Source organism: Coregonus lavaretus (assembly GCF_964263955.1).
Source record: "Coregonus lavaretus genome assembly, chromosome: 28".
Taxonomy (NCBI): Eukaryota; Metazoa; Chordata; class Actinopteri; order Salmoniformes; family Salmonidae; genus Coregonus; species Coregonus lavaretus.
Genome location: NC_140015.1, coordinates 16051325 through 16072083, shown reverse-complemented (window position 1 = coordinate 16072083; position 20759 = coordinate 16051325). Strand labels below are relative to the sequence as shown.

Here is a 20759-nt window from a genome sequence, read left to right as displayed (position 1 = left end):
CAACATCAACTGGTCAGAGGAGACTGTGTGAATCAGGCCTTCATGGTTTTGACTCAGTGTCCACAAATGAGTGTGTCATGCCTCCTGTGAATATGATATCAACATCAGTTTTTTTTGTGTGATTAGGAAACATCTTGAGGATTTCAGGAAGGTATCATGTGTTGGGCTAATATGTTGGATAGATGTCGAAAGAGGTTACAGAAGACAGAAATGCAAAAAGTGTCCCACTTATTCCGAATTTACATTTAAGTCATTTAGCAGATGCTCTTATCCAGAGCGACTTACAGTTAGTGAGTGCATACATTTTCATACTGGCCCCCCGTGGGAAAACGAACCCACAACCCTGGTGTTGCAAGCGCCATGCTCTACCAACTGAGCTACACGGAGGCCTCCAAACTGATGACCCTAAACGGTCATCACAGATCAATGGAAATCAAGCATGAGACATTAAATGTTCAACATTACATTTATTTGATTGTTATTCACATGCGGCTATAGCCAGTTTGCTACAACAGGAAAATAATCCTGCAGCATCAGGACATTTGAATTATGTTTATTATAATGAATGGACATTTTTGAAGGGGTTGATACATTTTTCATTAGGGCAAATCAAGTGTTATTTTAAAGTGGAAATTACAAACTTGAGTAGCCTTTTTAAACCTCGAATACAGAAGTTTGCCTTTCCTGCTTTGCAGGAAAATTCTCAGCAACAAAAGATTGATCAAATTAAGATCCTACATCTGTACACACAGGGACAGACAGATATTGATAGAGTTATGAATCACTAAATGTGGTGTTATCCTGGATACCAGGTCAATAATAGTGAGAAACAGGAACAAGGCACAGGTGTATCTTCAAAGTTAACATGGCACAACGTTAGAGTCAAAGACACATGACATGAACAGTATGAATCCAAAGCAGTTTGGAGGTTTACGCCTGTCTACAACAAAACCCACATGCAAAAGATAACCTTATGTTTAGAATGCAATGTCTCAAGATATTGCATAAGTAAAATGGTTAAGAAGCATTTAGTTTATTCCTCCTGGCAAAAAAATAAGGAAACAAACACAATACAGACCATATAACAACCAAGTCTACTTTAAATGTACTTACTTTTTTAGATGAAATGTATCAATATATGGATTTAACATAATTGTAAATGCTGAACAGTTGGTTTTAATAATTTTTTAATAACAACAATAAGATTTATTTTGAAATATTTCATGAACCATTGAGAATGCAAAGAAAGGTCATACATTTAAAGCTCTTTATATCAGCCAATGAAAATAAAAACTCCTAGACTACAGGCTCATACAGCTGTATATCCTCAAAACAGTTTCATCACAAGAACACCAATAACACAACAAGCAGCAGCCACATCTGTTTAGTTGTTGAAGGCACATAGATCTATATGTACGGTGCTACATCTACGGGAAAGTCAGACACTGCAAGTCATAGAACTTGAGCAAGGCAATGACTATGCCATGATGACAAGCCACAATAGAACTACAGAAATCTGCCACATCTACAAATAACACAGTGTGTGCTATACAGTCAGCATAGCATATTGGCTTGTTGAAGGCTCTATATTTCTTTGTGTTCAGCTGTTAGGGTGTAAAGCTGGGGGCTCTGTCACAGGAAATCTATCAGCTAAATTTGAGATACTGTGCATGTAGCTGTAACTACTAATCTCGTTATTTTAATTCTATAATACACAAATATACAATTTTGCTAATTAATCTACACAATTTTCTAGTACAGGTACAATATATAGGATATCACATAATTCAGTATAAAAATGCACAAATGTAGATATTTACTGTTGAAGACAACTTGAAATGAAATGCCTCAATTTGACTTGCTATTACAGGGGAATTCACCATTTCACAAGGTAAAATGAATTAGTCCTCAAAACCTTTAAAATGACAACATTAAATTGTCATGTTTAAACATGTCAAAAGTCCATCGAAATGTTTCAGAGTTTGCTTTCAAAAACGTTTCATATCATACAAGCACCAAGAAATAAAATGTAAAAAAAGTTATTTGTTTGTCATAGATGAATACAACAGGAATGGTATTAATGCTCTCTAAAACAATTAGTGTCAAGCAGTAATTAGAGTAGAGTCAACTGAAAGTGAGTGTGCTTCTGGCACCACCATATGATGGTAGTCATACTCAACCTCTGGAATCATGCAGCGTCCGCCACTGCACCACAACCCCATCCAGAATGGACAAACAATTACACACTCCTAAATGTATGTAAAGCAATCTAATCAAGGACTTATTGTTTTTTAGTTAAGGTATAGTATGGTTTTAGTAAATCCTTGCAATGACCACCACAATTGATGCCAGCTATGGCATGAATAGGTGACCAAAGTAGGAAAGTGGACCTTGGAGAAGACCAAAGGGACTGGATCATGGGGGAGGGATGGGCTTGGGAGGAGACCATGGCTAAGTCCCAATTCTCCACCCTTCAGGCTAAATGTGCACTTTCACACTCCCCGTCATGGATTTAAAAGCATTGGATTGGTGAAATTATTGACTGGAAGGAGTTTCCACCATTGTTAAATCCAATGCGAGAAAGTGTGCAAGTGCACACTTCTGAAGAAGGGTGGAGAATTGGGACTCAGCCAGAGAGGGAGAACCGTTGGGCCCAGAGGTTAGGAGTCAAGTTGCTCATCCTCCATGTGAAGGCTGCTGGGGGGACACAGGAGGGGCTGGCTGGAGCAGTTGGTACTCTGACTCTTCAGGCTCTCCGTTGACTCTGATGACCCTGTGGACACGAGGAGGATGATCCAATTAAACAAGAGGATCTCTTACTCATGTGAAATAAATCTAAGCAGTTGCATACTTATCAATACAAACTTGCTGTCAATTTTCATGATAAACAGTTAAAACCTGCAGCAGATTATTAACCAACTGTCCTGAATCTGACAGATTGCGAGGGATCGGTTTCTCCGAAGCAACGTGACAGAAAAGCAGATAGGTAAAGACAGGACAGAGAAGTCCTACATACCACATTTATTCCTCCACACCAATAGAGCAGGCATCAGGACCTAGAGCTGGCCATAGCAACGCCAGGTAAAGGGACAGCGCAGGGAGTAAGGAAACAGAGAAGAATAAACAACAGCACACAGGTTAGATGCAAAGCTGGAGGACTGAAAGCCTGGGAGAATAAAGAGAAAATTAGCCAAAGGTGTTATACCCGCAATCAAAAATGTATGTTTACAATTGGTTTAAGTGTTAAAGACATGCTCTGGTACTTTGGCAACTAGTAAGTATTTTTTAAACCTCCCGCTTTGGGCTGGATGTGTTAATGTGTAGTTCATGCATAATCTATGAGCAGAACTAGCCAAAAAATCCCTAGTTTGACTGTTGTCTGGAAGCTGTGCAGCGCCATTTTCCCTACATTTACCACCATGTGGGCTAGCCGCCTAGCAATTCAAGTTTCAGCCTATGAGCTTCAGCCCGCCAAGGGAGTGACAGATAGCAACACGCACACAGTAGAGGGAGAGAGAGCAATGATGTGGTGCATACATCTGTACATTTGTGATGTAGTGCGCAATTTACGGGGACCACTTTTGGCTCAAGGGTGCTACTTTCAGAACTACTGGCTAAAATGTATACAGTACCGGAGAATATCTTTAATATCCAGACAAACATACATGCTTGTGCACACAAGCACAGATATGGGCCTGGGCCTTGTGTTATTATTAGCTTACCTGGCAGAGAAAGGTCCCCTGGCGGGTCACTCTCTGTTTTGGTCAGGCTGCTGTGTTCACTGCTGCAGTCATGAAGGATCTCTCGCTCTCCTCCAGAGTGCAGCCTGTCCTCTGTACCACACATGACAGGAGGGAGAGACAAGGTCACAACATGCAACAAGACCTAAATGTCCTTATGCTGGTTTGCAATGTACCCTGGTAGGTAATTCAAGTCATTATTTAGAGGGGTCACCTACCCAAACTTGATGTAGACTGGACCTACTACAACAGCTATCTATGTGCATTCAGAGCATGACAGAACTCACCATCATCTGGGGAGACGGACTCCGGTACATCCTCGGCTGCAGTGGCCTCGGTGGGAGCAGGGCTGCTGGAGAGCAGTGTGTGAGGCTGGGCATCCGACAACTCAGACAGCTTCTCCTCATCCTCCTCCTGGATGGGTGATGAGGGCGACCTCAGGGTGCTGCAGGGGTCAAACACTTACAATGAGGTGACATTGATAAAACAAAAAAAACACTTTTACAACCGACGTGAAGCTTTATAATAAACAGACTGCACTCTGTACTGTTGTCCTGTAGTAATGTTCTTTATAATAAACAGACTGCACTCTGTACTGTTGTCCTGTAGTAATGTTCTTTATAATAAACAGACTGCACTCTGTACTGTTGTCCTGTAGTAATGTTCTTTATAATAAACAGACTGCACTCTGTACTGTTGTCCTGTAGTAATGTTCTTTATAATAAACAGACTGCACTCTGTACTGTTGTCCTGTAGTAATGTTCTTTATAATAAACAGACTGCACTCTGTACTGTTGTCCTGTAGTAATGTTCTTTATAATAAACAGACTGCACTCTGTACTGTTGTCCTGTAGTAATGTTCTTTATAATAAACAGACTGCACTCTGTACTGTTGTCCTGTAGTAATGTTCTTTATAATAAACAGACTGCACTCTGTACTGTTGTCCTGTAGTAATGTTCTTTCCTGCAGGTTGGCAAGGCTCAGCAATGTCAACTGGATGGATTGCCAAGGACATGCCGTCTAATCAGTTTGTAGCATAGTGCTGGATACAGGAGAAGACCTCTAGCAGCAGCTCACCACAGCGTAAGGAGACTCTTTATTCTGACCCTGGGCCAGCTGTTACACAAAGTGATGAGCAATCAATCCAGAGTCAAAGCCAATGCCAAAAAGCAAAGCCATCCAGTGCAGTTCATGTCAGGGCTATTAACTCCATATTAAATGTAAAACTAAATAATTAAAACATGCAAATGAATATGCTCCAAGTTAGAGGCAGTTAAAATCAAATGGTAATGTAATGGTGTGAACAATTACAGTAGCAGGCAGCTGCACTGTAGAGGGCAGAACTGGGAGACTGTAGCCCACTTCAGTTTCTCCCCCTTCTTCCTAAAGTGTGCACTGGCTCACCCTACCGCAAAAGATTTCAAAGCATTGGATTGGTTTACATATTGGCTGGAGGGAGGTTCCACCATCTTCCCTTACACCTGTGCATTCCTTTTAAATCCATGAGGGGGAGTGTAGTGTACAAGTGCACACTTCAGGGAGATGGTCCATCTCAGATGGAGGAAAGGGTGAACTGTGCTTGTGACAACCCTGGTGTCACAGGATTACCTGTCAGGTGACTTGCTGACTTTGGCCTTCTGCAGGCCCCCGTCCCCGGAGTGTTCTGGGGAGCCCAGCGGCCGGCCCTCCCCTACCAGGCCACCAGAGAAGTTGATATCATCGTAGAGTGGGGCGGGGGGGATGGAGGGGGACACAGAGTGCAGGCCGTTAAGGGCCTCCAGCAGAGAGATGGGCTCAAAGCCTGGGGGAACCGAGTCTGAGCTCTGGAGAGACACACACACAGAAAGACTGGTCATATATTTACTAGTCATTCACAGTCATTTATGAAAGGCTTTGTAATTGCATAGTGATGGAGTTGAGGTTTGTTAAATACAAGTAGAATAAGAAATGATCCTTGACACAAATGATGCCATGTGTGTAATAACAACAAATGCGTGGGCCGTACCGAGTGCTCATCATGGTCCATGTTCTGAGCCAGTACAGGGCTGAAAGACACAGGGGAAAGCGGCCCAGGCTTCTTCCTCACAGCTCTGATCTGCAGCAAGGCTCGGAAGGCTGGGGAGAGAGACAGACCAAACACGGATTACACTACACACTGTCAAATGTGACTACATCTTCACTTAAATGTCAACTTTACAGCATTTTCCTTAAATCAGCTCAGTCCCCACAGGGCGTTCATCTCTACATCCATTAGGTGTCTCTCTCGCTGAGCTCTGAAATATGGCAGCCTGGCAGGTCTATTTCCTATTAGCTAAGGCAGGAAATAAGGCATGAAATCCCAGTTGGAAGCTTATTGGAAACAAACTAGCTTCGCTCCTTACGCAGTCTGCAGATAGGACAGTTGTTGGCCTGGTAACGCAGGGTGTCAGCACAGGAGTTGCAGAGACACAGGTGTCTGCAGGGCAGGATGATGGTGTCTCTGAGGTCTGACAGACAAACAACACACTCGTTGCTGTTGTCACTGTTCTCATCCTCCGACGGCTGCAGAGAACAAAAAAGTGATGAACATGTAGCAAAAATAGACCACGCAAACCAACTGATAACCAACGGTCTGAAAACCTACAGCATAATGAGCCACATTTCTAGTTTACATTTCTGAAAGACTCAGGTGTGGTTACACCTCTGGAATGTAAAAATGTGTTGCTTTCCTTAGGGACTGCATTATGCAACAACCTTTGTGAATTCATGTTCAATAAATCTACTGTATGCATCTACAAAAGTGTTCTTGGTGAGTTCTAGAATAAGAACCTTGGTCTCTTGGTTGTTTTTGTTTTCAATTCCATAGATCTCCTGCAGCAGGTAGCTCACACGATCCACCTATAACCGAGAGCACACATGGTAACAACACGTGGCAAAGGACAGAGAATGATGGAAGGAGCACATTATAGCCTTACGTCCCATAAGGCATAAAGAGGAGGAAGTAAGCACACATGCTAACAAATATATATGTGTTGTAAATTAACATGTTTTTGGTATTCAGGCATTTTGTATTTTGAATAATCTACTAATATAATAAAGAAGACATGGATTAACTTGGATTAATTTACAATTTGCTTCTGCTTCAGAGGCTTGACCGAGAAACTGCCATCCACATGCTGGAAAGGAAGAAATTGTGTTAACGTCACATATTTCATAATTTGTGAAGACATCAGATGAGGGATGCAAATTTGAGTCAAATTCAAACACTGTCCTCTTCTACTGGATCATCACAATGAGTTACTTACTCTCTCAAAGGCTGCCAGCAGCACATGTGCATGTCCCAAGCAATCTAGAAAAGGACAAACATTAATTAATAAGGGATTACTGTACTCTGTGCATACAGAATGCCTAATCTAGCACCTGCTATTGTGGTACAGCGGAGAGGCAGTTGAGAGACAGTTGCCAACTCTGGAGTGCAGAACATTAAGAACATCTCTCTATGCGTCCGAACCGTTTGGACCACCTACCATCCCCTTCATCCACCACAGCTTGGATCACCATGGGGAAAACACCCCGGTCCAGGTCAAAGTTCAGCTGTAAAGATAAAATAAATGGTGACAACAGATGAGTTTATCAACTGTCAGCTGGTGACATCACTCTACAGGATTGAGTGCTGCTGCCCAGATATACTCACATCCTCCTCCTTCCAGTCGGTGAAATCGATTTTGAAAGAAGGCAGGGAGAAATGTTGGCTCACACCCCTCTTATAGTGCACAGTCTCAGAAACCATGGCTGGTCCCTTTGGGTTGTACCTACACAGGACAGTGATGTCAATATCTTATCAATACAAAAACTATCAAAGTTAATTTAGTATACAGGAAATGTAAGATGTTCTTTTTCAGATCTCTTGTTGAAAGCTCTTTCTTTGACCACAAATAATAAAAAACAGCATTAGGCCTAACTAAAATCATTTTCCCTCTTAAATTTGTCAATGGAAAATCTCAATAAAAAACATGTAAAAAGGCAGAAAAAAAACATCCATCCGCTCACATAATGACTTCAGCATAAACTATAATATTAATTCCCTCTTCAGATGACCTGCGTATCCATGGAGACAGGTGGTTGCTAAGGACCCATTGTTTCTGGAGACTGGCATTCTATGCTGTACATTGGCCATATCCATAATGACAAGCACTATCATAAGATAATCTTATGCAATGTGTCTTTAAAGTGAATAAATCAATATCACTGCACATCTTCAGAAACAGATAAAAGGCATGGATTTCATTTCAAATGAGAAATGTAAAATGCTGGATTGCATTTAGTTAGATATTTCGGAGCAAGAGACAGTGGAAGAAAATATGTATTTCTAATTAGTGAATGACTTAAATAGCATATTGATGCTAAACATAGTCTATCATGTAAATGAAAAGGTTTCTGAATCAGACTCTTACATACATTGCCATCCCATTGGCGAATTCCTCAAAAGCTTGGCAATACAGGGTGATAGCCACACGAGCATCAGCGTCAAATGTGAACTCCACACCATACAGAACCTTTGGCTTCCCCCCTTCCTCCACTGGAGCGTCAGTGTCATCTTTGTACCTAGTAGTCAAGCAGACAAACAAAATAATGTTAGGCTACCTTTTTCAAGTGTTACATAACTTTGATAGTGAAGCTATAATTAAGTTAACAAAAAATGTGTCATGCACCACACTTATGAAAGTACGTCAATATCAAATTAAACGTAGGCCTAAACAAGTACAGTGAATAGATGTTAGGCTAAGCTCAATCAGCCGGTATTCTTGACCCTGAATCACTTGAAAATGGAAACCACTAAGACAAATAAATGAGCACAGGTCAGTCAGAAGACTACTTGCTGTAGAATATGATGGTGTTTTTCCTCACCTGACCAAGCGCAGGGAGTCCTTTCTGATATTGACCAGACTTCTCAGGGTCTTCACAGGCTCATGGGGTGCCGGGGTCACGTATGGAAACTAAGCAAAGGTGAGACACGACAACTAGTCTAAGAAAAGAACAGCCCAATGCAGATCAAATTCAAATGCTTTAGCCTACTGAATAGCACGGGGGATGTGAATCAAGGACTACTCCTGAACTCCCACTTCAACTAATAGGACTAATATGCTGTACATGTTACTTCTCTGTCAGCAGCTTGCAAGATACAAAACTTAACAACATAGCTAAGACCTTTTGCCATTGTATAGCGAACTTGTTTGTCCTTACTTGTACAGGCCTATTTCCAAGGAAGTTCAGATCCATGTTTTCTCCAAATAGGTATCCCTCTGGATGGGGAGTGTCAAATTTCTCCCCTCCCATGAAAAAATGACTGGCAAAGTAATTCCCTTAAAAGAAAACAGAAGTATGTGACTAGATTAGAAAACCATGAGAAAATCAGGATGGAAGGCCTATCTTTAATCAGGACAAGATCAGGGCATCGATGCACAACTCATCTTTGCCTCATCAAATAAACATTTCACCACGACTGAATATCATACAATTAACAATTTATAACTAATAGCTTTCACATGTAACGTTAGGCCTAATAATGATGGGAGCTGATGATGTCAGTTTAGCTAACATTAGCAGCGTTAGCAGGTCGCTGGTTAGCTAACTTAGTTAGAGTTTTAGCGTTTCAATCCAAATTAATAGCTATATTTACCCGATTTCGGTGGAAATCTGTATGCAGAATTCGCCTGGATATCAATATCCTCAACGCCAGCGATTCTCCGGCTAAGAATTGACCCCATCTTTCCTTGTTGTTGTTAGCTAGCTACTACTAGCCCCTACGCTAGTGTATTTATCGCCCAAGGGACAGTTTTGTAATACGTTTTAGACTTTCTTCGGTATTACACAGCCACTTGTATATCAAATTGTGTAACTGTCAAGAATAACGATAGAACCAAGGATAACTGGGTGTCCGCTAAAGAAAATAAACACAAGTTGCTAGTCAAAAGCCTTCTGATGTGTGATACGTCAAACTACATGGTGTTAGGAACTTGTAGTTCTTTCTGTCACCGACCTGCTGATCGCCCCTCCCCATCCCTCTGATTTGCTCTCTCGTGCTGCCGATCAAAGGGGCGCTCAGGACACTGAACATAGTTCATACAGTAAATATTTGGGTTTTCTCTGCCGGCTGTGCTGTCTCCATGGTCGATGAGAGGAAAGGCTAATGCAAGGGAGAAAAACCTCAAGGACTGAGCACCAAACCAAGGGGAAAGGTTTAGAATAGCTGCTTCTGCAAATATGGATGATCTAAAGCACCAAGTTATGATAAATCAGTTCGTCCTGACTGCTGGATGCGCCGCAGACCAAGCAAAACAGCTTCTACAAGCGGCACATTGGCAGTTCGAGGTATGGGAACCTTTAATTGAGAATGGTCTGAGTTTGGTGCATGGGAGATAGATCAGTCTGTGTCTGTTTCTCAGAGTCATTAATTAAATACATCTAATTAATACAATAATGCCAATAATTTGTAAAATAATCTGGTTATCTTTGCAACACCCCAGTAGGCTAATGCTATTATGCAATGAAAATGTAGCTAACTATGGCATTCAGCAGCCTAATGGCACAATGTAACATTTTCACAGCAGATGGTATAATATCGATGTTGGTTTTATCTGTCTGCAATAGGCTATCCTATGTGCAATGCATACTGGACTGGTGCTTCTTGACACATGTATTTTATTTTTCAATAGACTGCATTAAGTGCCTTTTTTCAAGAAACCAATATTCCATACAGTCACCATCATCAAATGGTAAGTATAGAAAACCTACAGTATTATAGTTAACAATGAATAATTTATGTATCATTATGATTATTATGATCACATTATGATAATGATGATGATGATTATTATTATTGCAACATCTATGATTATATTTATACTCATGCCCTTGTCGTCCGTGTTCGCTATGTTGTACCGAAACACAAGCCTGACAAAAATAAACACACATTGGCCACGTTGTTCATAGTGCCTTGTCATGTAGCCTACTTAATTACTGTGTTATTTCACATGAAAGGTGACATGATAGGCTACTATGGTTATAATACTTATAGTCGGCAAATGAAGTCATGTGATATTGCCTCCTTGTTATTATTTTTCTAGAATTGAAGCCTTGAAAATGTCTCGTGGGGGAGGGTGGTTCCAGCAAAAGTGAACATTGTTGTACTTTTTTTTTTTTTTAAAGGTTAAAAACTAAAATGATTTAAGTGCTGCAGCACTTATGATACATATTATACAAAACATACTGTATTTTAATTCAAAATTATTACTGAAACTTAATGACAGTGTTAAAATCTTGACAAACGTATACCATTCTAGCACAGTCTAATTTAGGCCATTTGTCATATAGATTGGTCATTTGGCCTATAGATTTCCTCCTTTCTAAACAACATCTGGCTTCATGAGCAATACGATATCAGCTTATTTAGGTCTAGAACCTTACCTCTCATTACCTACCACTGGGTTTGCCAGTGATCTCATTCTGCTTCTATTTTCATTTTCTCATTTTCAAACTGATTAAAATAAACAGGATGTGGGCAGACATTAGATTAGATAAGAAGCAGTGACATTGTCAATACATCTGGTATGGTCTGTTTACATTAGGGGTTGGCTGTCAGGCGTGGCATAAGGTTAAGTTGAGCCCCTTTCATTGACAAATGGTCGACAGGTTAACTACGGTGCAGTATGTGCCCACTGTGTCCTTAAACAGACCAGTGCAGAAAGGCCAAGCGTAGGAGAGGCACGATGCACATGTAACATGATGTGGAGACATTTCAAGCTGGGGAGTGAGGTTATGAAACTAACTCTGTTACACACAAGGCTATTAAAGGTCCTGTTTTTGAAAGTGCTGTAGGGTATTGTTGCTGTTGTCAGTAGTGGTTGTATTGTTATGAAGAGCACTGTGACCCTGGTTTAAAATGACACTTCTGTCTGTTGAACAAGTTGACATGACAAACCAGCATCTGTATATTAAACTATCCCTGACTGCATAATAACAACAAGGGACTGTGTTGGGTTAATTATTGACTCACTCTATGGTTGCTCATTGACCTGTTTGTGTTGGAGGTTGGTGAGATTGATTTGTTTATACAGAAAACGGTAATGTAAGCTGCCTGTCACGTGACACGTGATGTTTGAATTTCCTTTATTTCATCTAGTTGGACAGTTGACCACATACATGGAGACAGACAATGTGTAGGGTGAGTTAGTGAAACAGCTCTGACAAAGGTGCAGCCTCACTAAAGACAGATTACCCATGATGCCCTCAACAATTTATCTTGTAGATCACACAATGGAGGTCAGTGTTGAAACTCAACATGCTTATGGGATGTTACATCCACAGATGATTACATCCCTCATGATTCAATTGCACATAGGGGTTTTAACTGCAGCAGACTAATAAGGCGTAGGCTGGTGGCAATATTGTAGACGTGTGGTTTATCACAATGTCCCAGTCAATGTTTAGGATGCCAGGAGGTCTGTGGCAGTCATAAATCGAGTCAGTTAAAGAGTCTTCATAACATCGTCCAAAAGAAACAGCTTTTGTAAACTGTACTACTACCATTGTTATTGCTATTTGGGATGGCTATTAGAAATGTAGTGTCTACATTTAGATGTGCTCTGATGCCTCTGAGGGATATCATTTTGAAAGGAAAATGTGTCTGTAAACAAGCCCTTTGAACAATGACAGAGTAGACTGCCTGGTGTACAATAGCACATTTGTTTAATATGGACGATGCTGGTTGGCAGGATGCAGGGCTTTAGTACAGGGTACAGTTTGCCATTGTTTATTCTGAGGCACAAATATGGCAAACTGACAATAAACAATAGGAAAAGTGTTGAGAAAGACCACACTCTAAAACAAGCTCTCATGGACTGTTTCCCTGGCTGCAGCTGCTATTACAGGATCCATCCCTATCAAACAGGACTGTTTCTATAGCAACTTTGCAGCTCCAGATGAGAAAATACACGGTCAGTCTCCTGTGTGTTTGTGTACAGAGCCAGCTGATATGACTGAGCAGTTGCCACACACTGAGGCCCACACCCTGTGTGTCCACATAGCCAACCCCTTCATCACCCTTCTCCCTATACACTGCTGACCTCTTTCAATGTAAAGCAGTGATCAAATAATGGAAGGCCTTTGTATTATATGTGTTTTTCAGCTGAACAGTTTTAACCATTTTGTAAACAGATACAGTATTATTGTCTGCCATGTGTGTCAATTGACAGGAAGTCTGTTATGATCACTTACAATTTATTGCTGCAATTTACTGCAGTGTTATTGACTGAAGCAAATGTAGGCTACCAGTGATCTACTAAGCAAAATGACATTTCTGAAGCAGTCAGCCTTATGCTAGTATGGCTGCTGCTGACCCATTTTTTGTACAAAGACATGCTTGTCCTGAACTGAGAAATGCACATAATAGCTTTAGGTTCACTGTGCATCATAAATGATTACGTTGAATAAAGGCATGTCTCTTTCCTATTGAAGCAGGTCAACCCTAATTCCTGTGGGAAATGGGTCCAATGTTTGTTCATTCATTCATTCACACATTAATTCTTACTGCACCATAGAAACCTTAGAAAACCTGTGGGTGGGATACTGGGCTTGCAGTGATACACTAATGTTCTTATCAAGTAATAATGCTTTCTTTATTAGCCTGTGGTGATCTTTTTCTTCTTGAACCTATTTCAGCACTCATTAACAAAATGTAGTTAAATTGTTTGACAATTCTCCTAAAGAAATATGTTTACCATAGTCAAAACTTATTCTGATGGCAAGCATGTTACCTCTAGTTCCACTACAAATCACATTACTGTTTGAGATATTGCATAATCTATTATGTGGTGGATATCCTGTCCACACAATGAGAAAACAGACAGTCTGGTAGCCTTCAGATGGTTGGGGTGAATCCTAACACTGGTTGCTTTCACCTTTCATGTCCTGGAAGGGATGATTCCTTTGGACCCTCTTAGGTTCTTTCTCATGGAATGGTGTTTGTTTTGGCTGACTGGTCCTGTGTTTGGCTCTCTGTAGTGTCAGCTGAGAGGGCAGACTCAGGGCAGGATATAGAATTTGGTGGAAAGACAAGGGGTCAGTCTGAGGAAGTTGGGCTTCGAAAGGAAAATATTTGTCCCTTTTCGCTTCCACAACTATTATGATGTAGGCACTTCTAAGGACCAGTTGAGGGAGGACATAAGTGTCCAAATGGTAAATCAAACCAAGCATGTCCATTAGAACTGGAGACAATGCGCCAGTAATTACAAAAGCCAGTAGTGAAATATGCAATCATAAATGCTTACAGATCGATGTTCTCTTATTAACGGTTCTCTCCTTTCTCCACAGATGCACACTCCAGCCAACACACCAGCAACACCTCCTAACTTCCCAGACGCCCTGGCCATGTTCTCCCGCCTCAAGGCCTCAGAGAGCTTCAACGGCAGCAGTCCCATAGCCTCCATGGCGACCTCTCCTCCTCAGGTCAACTGGGCCATGGGCCCTTCTGCCCCAGGTCAGACCCAGCAGGGGCTGTGGACTCCTGGGCAGCTGTCCTCTCAGGTGCCTCTCCCTGGGTGGCCCCAAGCCGTCACTCAGCAGGCCTCCAGTGAACAGGCCAGCGTCGCCATGGAGGCAGAGAGATGAGAGCACTGCAGGGGCCTCGCAATAACAAGAGGAACCAATATTGGGCAGTCCTCTTTGACAAAGTGAGAAATGAATTGGCTGCAAGGGAAAGCAGAAAACCAAGCAATGTTGTGGACATGCACTGAGGACAAAAAGGAGGAATTATGAGCATACAGCTGATGAAGATTCACATGACCCCACATTGTAAAATCTGCAGACAATTTTAGTTAGGCATATGTTCATTTTTTTTTCATTGATCTGAAACCAGAGACAAAGATGGAGTTGTATGACTAGTTGCGAAGAAGGATCTTCTTGTTGTACACACCGATGTGTATGACAGTGTCATCATCTTTCCTTTGTCTTTCTGGAGTTGTGTCAATGAACTGGATGCCTTTGCTACTGGGGGTGCACTGCATAAATGACATCATTCTTCTTTAGTTTTTAACCAGTGTAAGTGTGTGAATATCATGTGTTCTAGTATTCTAATGTGCATAGAAACCAACTTGGATCTGCTTTTTCAAACATTAGATAATGACTTTGACTGTCCCACTCACACAATCAAGGAACACCAGCTCTCCAACTATGTTTAAGCAACTTTACAAACTGCTCCTCTTTATAGACAGTGTGTCTGTCTGCATTGAATGCTAAAGGATGTTATACTTCAATCATGGTTCAGTGTTTTATGTGTGATTTTGTTTTTAGCCACTAGTGTTCGGAGGAACAGTGAGATTAAGGTTTCTGTCAGAGCTAGACTTCTTGCTTGATATTCCAGCTGTGCACCCTCTCTAAGTAGCATACAGCTATTTCATGATACAGTGTTGTTGTTGCTTAAGATGGAAATCAGCATATTAGGGGAAAATAATAAAGATGGAAAATATATTAAAAAGTATATATATATATATAAAAAAAACTAAAAATAAACAGCATATTTTGTGATGCTGTCTCAGGAACTCTCAGCTTAAAAATGTTTAGTCTAGGCAACTGATAATCTTTTTTATTGTGTACAATGGAATGAATATTGTAAATGAAAGAAACTGACAAATTCAGAGAAGGCCCCATCCAAACGTTTTCTATTCTATGATCTGTTAATCTGATAATCACACTCTAGTTTTGTTCGGCACATTGGTTAATCTGAACACACGCCTGTTCCTCAATGTTTTCCATGAGACAGCTACCACAACAATTTTGTGGATTACCAGAAAATTAACTTAATTATTTTGTGTTTCTGAATAAATATTGTATGTATTACACTGCATTAGATCTTGGAGTCTGACTCTATTTATCAAATGGACATGGGGTTCTAATGAAACTATTACCCATAACATCCTGTGCTCTTTTAGTATTTTCCAGATGGCAGTTTATTTCTCAGCGGATGTTGAATCCAATGAGTTGGTATGACGCAATCTTCAGTCACACACATCACATCAGGGAGAGAGACACTGTTTAAAAACCAGGGGAAATGTGAAATGGTCTAAACAGATGGATGTTTGGCCTTCTCTCTCCATCCTTGGATTGATGAAAAACATCAGAGCAGACTGAGGAGGAGATGTTGAGTCAGAGACTGTTTATCCCACACTACAAGAACAGGGACAAGCAGAGACCAAACAGTGCTATGTTATGGCCACTTCCTTGTCTATGTGGTACATATTTGTTTTTGTATGACAAACCTTTTCACCCCACTGTACTTTCCCCCATCTGCTTAGGAAATCAGCTCTCCCCGTTTGATAGACGTTGTTTTCATTCATATCATCCCCTGTGTATGCTGTTCAACTTCTCTCTATTTTGACTTGAGTGTTTTTGTATCCTTGCAAAATCTCCACTTAACTCTTGAAGGTCGTCATCAGTTCTGTGAGCGTGGTTAATGTTCCAACAGTCATAACCCTAGCGACATGGATTCAAACATTAACCAGAATGTAGTTGGACTGTGTACTTTACCAACCTCAGACAATTATTGTTATTCTGCTCATATGGTGAACCTCCCTGTATTCTGTAGATGGACAGTCCTTAGTCTGGTACATTGTAGAATGTCATGCTGACATCAGACTGATCGATCTGATCTGTACTGAGTTGACAATGAAAGGTGAGTGCCTCGAGCAGTCCACCCATCCTCATAACTCCTCAAAACTCATTGGATTGGTGAGTTGAGTTGGTGTTTGTTTACACTGCAGGTTGGTGCACTGTAAAACTGTAAGCATGTTAGCACAAGGTTTCCCTGCTGCACAGAGCCTTGAAGTACTGTAAGCACTAGCTAGTTGGAGCCGAAATAAGACATGATGGTTTGGGTATACATACTGGAGATTTACTTTTAGCCTGAAATAGAATAGAGGAAATGGTGAGAGCATGGGCCAGGGGATATCAGCAATGTGACTCACATTTGCCCGAAAATGTAAGTGGAGAACACTCAGGTATGCAAACATAAACCAGCATCGGCAAGATAGAACAGCTGCCTCCAGTAAGACAAGGGGTGGCGGTCTGTGTATATTTGTAAATAACAGCTGGTTCACAAAATCTAATATTAAGGAAGTCACAGAAGTCCAGAAGTCCAGAAAATCACATTGTATGATTTTTAATGAATTTATTTGCAAATTATGGTGGAAAATAAGTATTTGGTCAATAACAAAAGTTTCTCAATACTTTGTTATATACCCTTTGTTGGCAATGACACAGGTCAAACGTTTTCTGTAAGTCTTTACAAGGTTTTCACACACTGTTGCTGGTATTTTGGCCCATTCCTCCATGCAGATCTCCTCTAGAGCAGTGATGTTTTGGGGCTGTCGCTGGGCAACACAGACTTTCAACTCCCTCCAAAGATTTTCTATGGGGTTGAGATCTGGAGACTGGCTAGGCCACTCCAGGACCTTGAAATGCTTCTTACGAAGCCACTCCTTCGTTGCCCGGGCGGTGTGTTTGGGATCATTGTCATGCTGAAAGACCCAGCCACGTTTCATCTTCAATGCCCTTGCTGATGGAAGGAGGTTTTCACTCAAAATCTCACGATACATGGCCCCATTCATTCTTTCCTTTACACGGATCAGTCGTCCTGGTCCCTTTGCAGAAAAACAGCCCCAAAGCATGATGTTTCCACCCCCATGCTTCACAGTAGGTATGGTGTTCTTTGGATGCAACTCAGCATTCTTTGTCCTCCAAACACGACGAGTTGAGATTTACCAAAAAGTTATATTTTGGTTTCATCTGACCATATGACATTCTCCCAATCCTCTTCTGGATCATCCAAATGCACTCTGGCAAACTTCAGACGGGCCTGGACATGTACTGGCTTAAGCAGGGGGACACGTCTGGCACTGCAGGATTTGAGTCCCTGGCGGCGTAGTGTGTTACTGATGGTAGGCTTTGTTACTTTGGTCCCAGCTCTCTGCAGGTCATTCACTAGGTCCCCCCGTGTGGTTCTGGGATTTTTGCTCACCGTTCTTGTGATCATTTTGACCCCACGGGGTGAGATCTTGCGTGGAGCCCCAGATCGAGGGAGATTATAATAATAATAATAATAATATGCCATTTAGCAGACACTTTTATCCAAAGCGACATGCGTGCATAAATTTTTTTTTGTGTATGGGTGGTCCCGGGGATCGAACCCACTACCTTGGCATAACAAGCGCCGTGCTCTCCCAGCTGAGCTACAGTGGTCTTGTATGTCTTCCATTTCCTAATAATTGCTCCCACAGTTGATTTCTTCAAACCAAGCTGCTTACCTATTGCAGATTCAGTCTTCCCAGCCTGGTGCAGGACTACAATTTTGTTTCTGGTGTCCTTTGACAGCTCTTTGGTCTTGGCCATAGTGGAGTTTGGAGTGTGACTGTTTGAGGTTGTGGACATGTGTCTTTTATACTGATAACAAGTTCAAACAGGTGCCATTAATACAGGTAACGAGTGGAGGACAGAGGAGCCTCTTAAAGAAGAAGTTACAGGTCTGTGAGAGCCAGAAATCTTGCTTGTTTGTAGGTGACCAAAGACTTATTTTCCACCATAATTTGCAAATAAATTCATAAAAAATCCTACAATGTGATTTTCTGGACTTTTTTCCCTCAATTTGTCTGTCATAGTTGACGTGTACCTATGCTGAAAATTACAGGCCTCTCTCATCTTTTTAAGTGGGAGAACTTGCACAATTGGTGGCTGACTAAATACTTTTTTCCCCCACTGTATATTTTTCGTAGCTGTCTATTAACCACCACAAACCGATGCTGGCACTAAGAACGCACTCAACGAGCTGTATAGGGCCATAAGCAAACAAGAAAATGCTCATCCAGAGGCGGCGCTCCTAGTGGCCGGGGACTTTAATGCAGGGAAACTGTTTCCCTAATTTCTACCAGCATGTTAAATTTGCAACCAGAGCAAAAAAAAACTAGACCACCTTTAATCCAACCAGAAGCCATGGATTACAGGCAACATCCACACTGAGCTAAAGGGTAGAGCTGCTGCTTTCAAGGAGCAGGACTCTAACCCGGATGCTTATAAGAAATCCCGCTATGCCCTCCGATTAATTAGATGTGGCAGGGCTTGCAAACTATTACGGACTACAAAGGGAAGCACAGCTGTGAGCTGCCCAGTGACACGAGCCTACCAGACAAGCTAAATGACTTCTATGGTCGCTTCGAGGCAAGCAACACTGAAGCATGCATGAGAGCATCAGCTGTTCCAGACGACTGTGTGATCACGCTCTCCATAGCCGATGTGAGTAAGACCTTTAAACAGGTCAACATTCACAAGGCTGCAGGGCCAGATGGATTACCAGGACGTGTACTCCGAGCATGCGCTGACCAACTGGCAAGTGTCTTCACTGACATTTTCAACCTGTCCCTGACTGATTCTGTAATACTAACATGTTTCAAGCAGACCACCGTAGTCCCTGTGCCCAAGAACACTAAGGTAACCTGCCTAAATGACTACCGACCCGTAGCACTCACGTCTGTAGCCATGAAGTGCTTTGAAAGGCTGGTCATGGCTCACATCAACACCATTATCCCAGAAACCCTAGACCCACTCCAATTTGCATACCACCCCAACAGATCCACAGATGATACAATCTCTATTGCACTCCACACTGCCCTTTCCCACCTGGACAAGAGGAACACCTACGTGAGAATGCTATTCATTGACTACAGCTCAGCGTTCAACACCATCGTGCCTCAAAGCTCATCACTAAGCTAAGGACCCTGGGACCAAACACCTCCTTCTGCAACTGGATCATGGACTTCCTGATGGGCTGCCCCCATGTCGTAAGAGTAGGTAACAACACATCTGCCACACTGATCCTCATCACGGGGGCCCCTCAGGGGTGCGTGCTCAGTCCCCTCCTGTACTCCCTGTTCACCCATGACTGCATGGCCAAGCACGACTCCCAACACCATCATTAAGTTTGCCGACGACACAACAGTGGTAGGCCTGATCACCGACAACGATGAGACAGCCTATAGGGAGGAGGTCAGAGACCTGGCCATGTGGTGCCAGGATAACAACCTCTCCCTCAACGTGATCAAGACAAAGGAGATGATTGTGGACTACAGGAAAAGGAGGACCGAGCACGCCCCATTCTCATCGACGGGGTTGTAGTGGAACAGGTTGAGAGCTTCAAGTTCCTTGGTGTCCACATCACCAACAAACTATCATGGTCCAAAGACAGTTGTGAAGAGTGCACGATAAAGCCTATTCCCCCTCAGGAGACTGAAACGTTTTGGCATGGGTCCTCAGATCCTCAAAAAGTTATACAGCTGCACCATCGAAAGCATCCTGACTGCTTGCATCACTGCCTGCTATGGCAATTGCTCGGCTTCCGACCGCAAGGCACTACAGACGGTAGTGCGTACAGCCCAGTACATCACTGGGGCCAAGCTTCCTGCCATCCAGGACCTCTATACCAGGGGGTGTGTCAAAGGAAGGCCCATAAAATCGCTAAAGACTCCAGTCACCCTAGTCATAGACTATTCTCTCTGCTACCGCACGGCAAGTGGTACCGGAGCGCCAAGTCTAGGTCCAAAAGGCTTCTTAACAGCTTCTACCCCCAAGCCATAAGACTCCTGAACAGCTAATCAAATGGCTACCCGGGCTACTCTCTGTTTATTATCTATGCATAGTCACTTTACCTCTTTCCTACATGTACATATTACCTCAATTACCTCGACTAACCTGTGCCCCTGCACATTGACGCTGTACCGGTACCCCCTGTATACAGTGGGGAAAAAAAGTATTTGGTCAGCCACCAATTGTGCAAGTTCTCCCACTTAAAAAGATGAGAGAGGCCTGTAATTTTCATCATAGGTACACGTCAACTATGACAGACAAATTGAGAATTTTTTTTCTCCAGAAAATCACATTGTAGGATTTTTAATGAATTTATTTGCAAATTATGGTGGAAAATAAGTATTTGGTCACCT

General features: G+C 42.0%; 2 protein-coding genes across 4 annotated transcripts; one reads left to right on the top strand and one right to left on the bottom strand.

The window, feature by feature from the left end:
* Positions 1 to 1170: 1170 nt before the first annotated feature.
* On the bottom strand, positions 1171 to 9699 carry LOC311103316 (putative E3 ubiquitin-protein ligase MGRN1). 2 transcript variants are annotated; one of them, XM_084144866.1, is made up of 16 exons: positions 9401 to 9699; positions 8965 to 9083; positions 8629 to 8717; positions 8179 to 8325; positions 7415 to 7532; positions 7248 to 7314; positions 7026 to 7069; positions 6849 to 6896; positions 6550 to 6618; positions 6123 to 6282; positions 5747 to 5856; positions 5350 to 5564; positions 4028 to 4185; positions 3723 to 3833; positions 3017 to 3062; positions 2688 to 2773 (listed from the first exon to the last, which is right to left on the bottom strand). In XM_084144866.1, exons 1-15 carry the CDS (start codon positions 9486 to 9488, stop codon positions 3022 to 3024), a joined length of 1584 nt encoding a protein of 527 aa, XP_084000992.1. In that variant the 5' UTR covers positions 9489 to 9699; the 3' UTR covers positions 2688 to 2773; positions 3017 to 3021. The 2 variants fall into 2 exon arrangements, with proteins under 2 accessions (XP_084000991.1, XP_084000992.1); XM_084144865.1 differs by lacking the exon at positions 3017 to 3062 and having other exon boundaries at positions 1171 to 2773.
* Positions 9700 to 9875: 176 nt separating this feature from the next.
* On the top strand, positions 9876 to 15627 carry LOC311103453 (UBA-like domain-containing protein 1). Of its 2 annotated transcripts, XR_014610090.1 has the most exons (4): positions 9876 to 10092; positions 10437 to 10496; positions 14092 to 15020; positions 15070 to 15627. XR_014610090.1 is itself a non-coding variant. In XM_084145022.1 (3 exons), exons 1-3 carry the CDS (start codon positions 9985 to 9987, stop codon positions 14386 to 14388), a joined length of 465 nt encoding a protein of 154 aa, XP_084001148.1. In that variant the 5' UTR covers positions 9876 to 9984; the 3' UTR covers positions 14389 to 15627. The 2 variants fall into 2 exon arrangements, 1 of the variants encoding a protein (XP_084001148.1); XM_084145022.1 differs by having other exon boundaries at positions 14092 to 15627.
* Positions 15628 to 20759: the final 5132 nt, after the last annotated feature.

Excerpts from the sequence above, each read along its gene's own strand:
- LOC311103316 (XM_084144865.1), bottom strand. The coding sequence starts at position 9,488 with ATGGGGTCAATTCTTAGCCGGAGAATCGCTGGCGTTGAGGATATTGAT. Across the intron at positions 9,084-9,400 it reads CAGATTTCCACCGAAATCGG|GGAATTACTTTGCCAGTCAT; the intron begins GTAAATATAGCT and ends TTTTCTTTTAAG. Across the intron at positions 2,774-3,722 it reads AGGGGACCTTTCTCTGCCAG|GGTCATCAGAGTCAACGGAG; the intron begins GTAAGCTAATAA and ends TCGTGTCCACAG.
- LOC311103453 (XM_084145022.1), top strand. The coding sequence starts at position 9,985 with ATGGATGATCTAAAGCACCAAGTTATGATAAATCAGTTCGTCCTGACT. Across the intron at positions 10,093-10,436 it reads CGGCACATTGGCAGTTCGAG|ACTGCATTAAGTGCCTTTTT; the intron begins GTATGGGAACCT and ends ATTTTTCAATAG. Across the intron at positions 10,497-14,091 it reads ACAGTCACCATCATCAAATG|ATGCACACTCCAGCCAACAC; the intron begins GTAAGTATAGAA and ends CTTTCTCCACAG.